Consider the following 1,872-nt stretch of genomic DNA (forward strand, 5'->3'; position numbering starts at 1 on the left):
ACCTTTTGTATTTATATAAAACTAATATTATAATCAATGATATAAAGATTATTTCATTATATAATTACATAAACTAATATCTATAATAAAAAAAACATTATATTATACATTACTAATAATCACTGTCGTTATATCATATAAAAAAAATATATTCTATTTCGATTAACCGTGAAAATCATCATCATGATGATTGATTAAAAATGGGTGGCATTGATAAATGATAAAAGTAATTAAAGAAATTGAGGCTAATCTAGTGACATTGAATATCATCTGCATGCTATATATTCCTTCCATTTCTGAGCTAAAGTTTCCAAGAACCAACTCTATTTCTTTCTTTAGATTTCCATTCCGATAATGGAAATGACATTCTTGATTTACTGAATAATCCCTAGCTATAAGATATATCAGGCTGACTTCAAGAAATGAGTACTGAAAATCTGAGTTCAGATCAGTCAGAAACAAGCTCTATTTCCTCCCCGCCATCTACTCCAGCTTCCACGCAGCTCCAATCCGATTCCTCAGCCGTGAACAAGGCGGAGGGGCAGCCCGGAGCCGCCACGAAGAACAAGAGAAGCCTTGAATCCACCACCAACAGCAAGCATCCCGTCTTCCGGGGGGTGCGGATGAGGAACTGGGGCAAATGGGTGTCCGAGATCCGGGAGCCCCGCAAGAAGTCACGCATATGGCTCGGGACATTCAACACAGCTGAAATGGCTGCGCGTGCGCACGACGTGGCTGCGTTGAGCATCAAGGGTAGTTCTGCCATGCTCAATTTTCCGGAACTCGTGGGCTTGCTTCCGCGGCCGGCGTCTCTCAGCCCCAGAGACGTCCAGGCCGCCGCAGTGAAGGCGGCGGCGATGGAGAAGTTCGATTTGAAGTCATCACCGCCGTGCATTTCTTCTTCTTCTTCTTCTTCTTCTTCACAGTCGTCTCTGATTTCTACGACGGATTTAACGACAACATCCGAAGAATTGAGTGAAATTGTGGAGTTGCCTGATCTTGGACCGTGTCCTGATTTAACAGAACTGAAAAACGACTTTGTCTACATCGATAGCTCGGTGGAGGAACGGTGGTTAGACCCTCCTCCGCCCTGGCATGCCGGCGTCGGCGGCGGTCTTGATGATAGCTGTGCCGGAAGTTCCAGCTATTTCGAAACCTTGCTGTGGTACTATTGACATGTAATGTAATCTTCTTACACTCTGCTGTCCATTGCTTGCACTGCATTCAGATCATCTCCTTTGTTGAAAATCAAATGTAATTAAAGTATTATTAAATAATGGGTTGAAGTACAATAATTAAGTTTTTGAAAGTTATATATATTTATATAAAATATGAATTTATACAATCTTTTTTGGAATAAAATTAGACCAAAATCCGGTTTAATCCCAACATTATATCCATCAAACATTCCCAGTTTACTCTACTATTCTGAATATATTTAATTAATTCAGTTTTCTGTTTTTGTTTTTAAACTTTTCCACTGCTAGATTTTCATTTCATATATTTAAATTACAGAGACAGACAGATTTAATTCTGATATTTTAATCTATATGTTGAATATGTAAATATATAAAAATATGAATATAATTTTGTGTCATTAATGAATGTAGTTGTATAGACTTTTCTTTCACTTGATCATTAATATATTTCCCTGCCACACACGCCAGGCCCTCCACACCCTTCTCGCCTTCTTTGATTTCATCATCTTCTTCATTAAAACAAAATTTATTATAAATATCATAATTTTTTTCTTACATACACAAATTATATTTAAAAAAAAAGTTTACACTAATATTTTTATTTCTTATCTTTATTTTTGAGTTTTCTTATAATATACATTTTCCATGCACGCTTAAAAAAAAAAAAAAAATT

The 1,872-nt window shown here is 36.5% G+C and overlaps 1 protein-coding gene across 1 annotated transcript; it reads left to right on the top strand.

Moving 5' to 3' along the window:
• Nucleotides 1-194: 194 nt before the first annotated feature.
• On the top strand, nt 195-1,293 carry LOC140982721 (ethylene-responsive transcription factor TINY-like). Its single transcript, XM_073449380.1, has one exon. It carries the CDS (start codon nt 423-425, stop codon nt 1,173-1,175), a length of 753 nt encoding a protein of 250 aa, XP_073305481.1. The 5' UTR covers nt 195-422; the 3' UTR covers nt 1,176-1,293.
• Nucleotides 1,294-1,872: the final 579 nt, after the last annotated feature.

This window comes from Primulina huaijiensis, chromosome 8, assembly GCF_012295235.1.
Source record: "Primulina huaijiensis isolate GDHJ02 chromosome 8, ASM1229523v2, whole genome shotgun sequence".
Classification (NCBI taxonomy): Eukaryota; Viridiplantae; Streptophyta; class Magnoliopsida; order Lamiales; family Gesneriaceae; genus Primulina; species Primulina huaijiensis.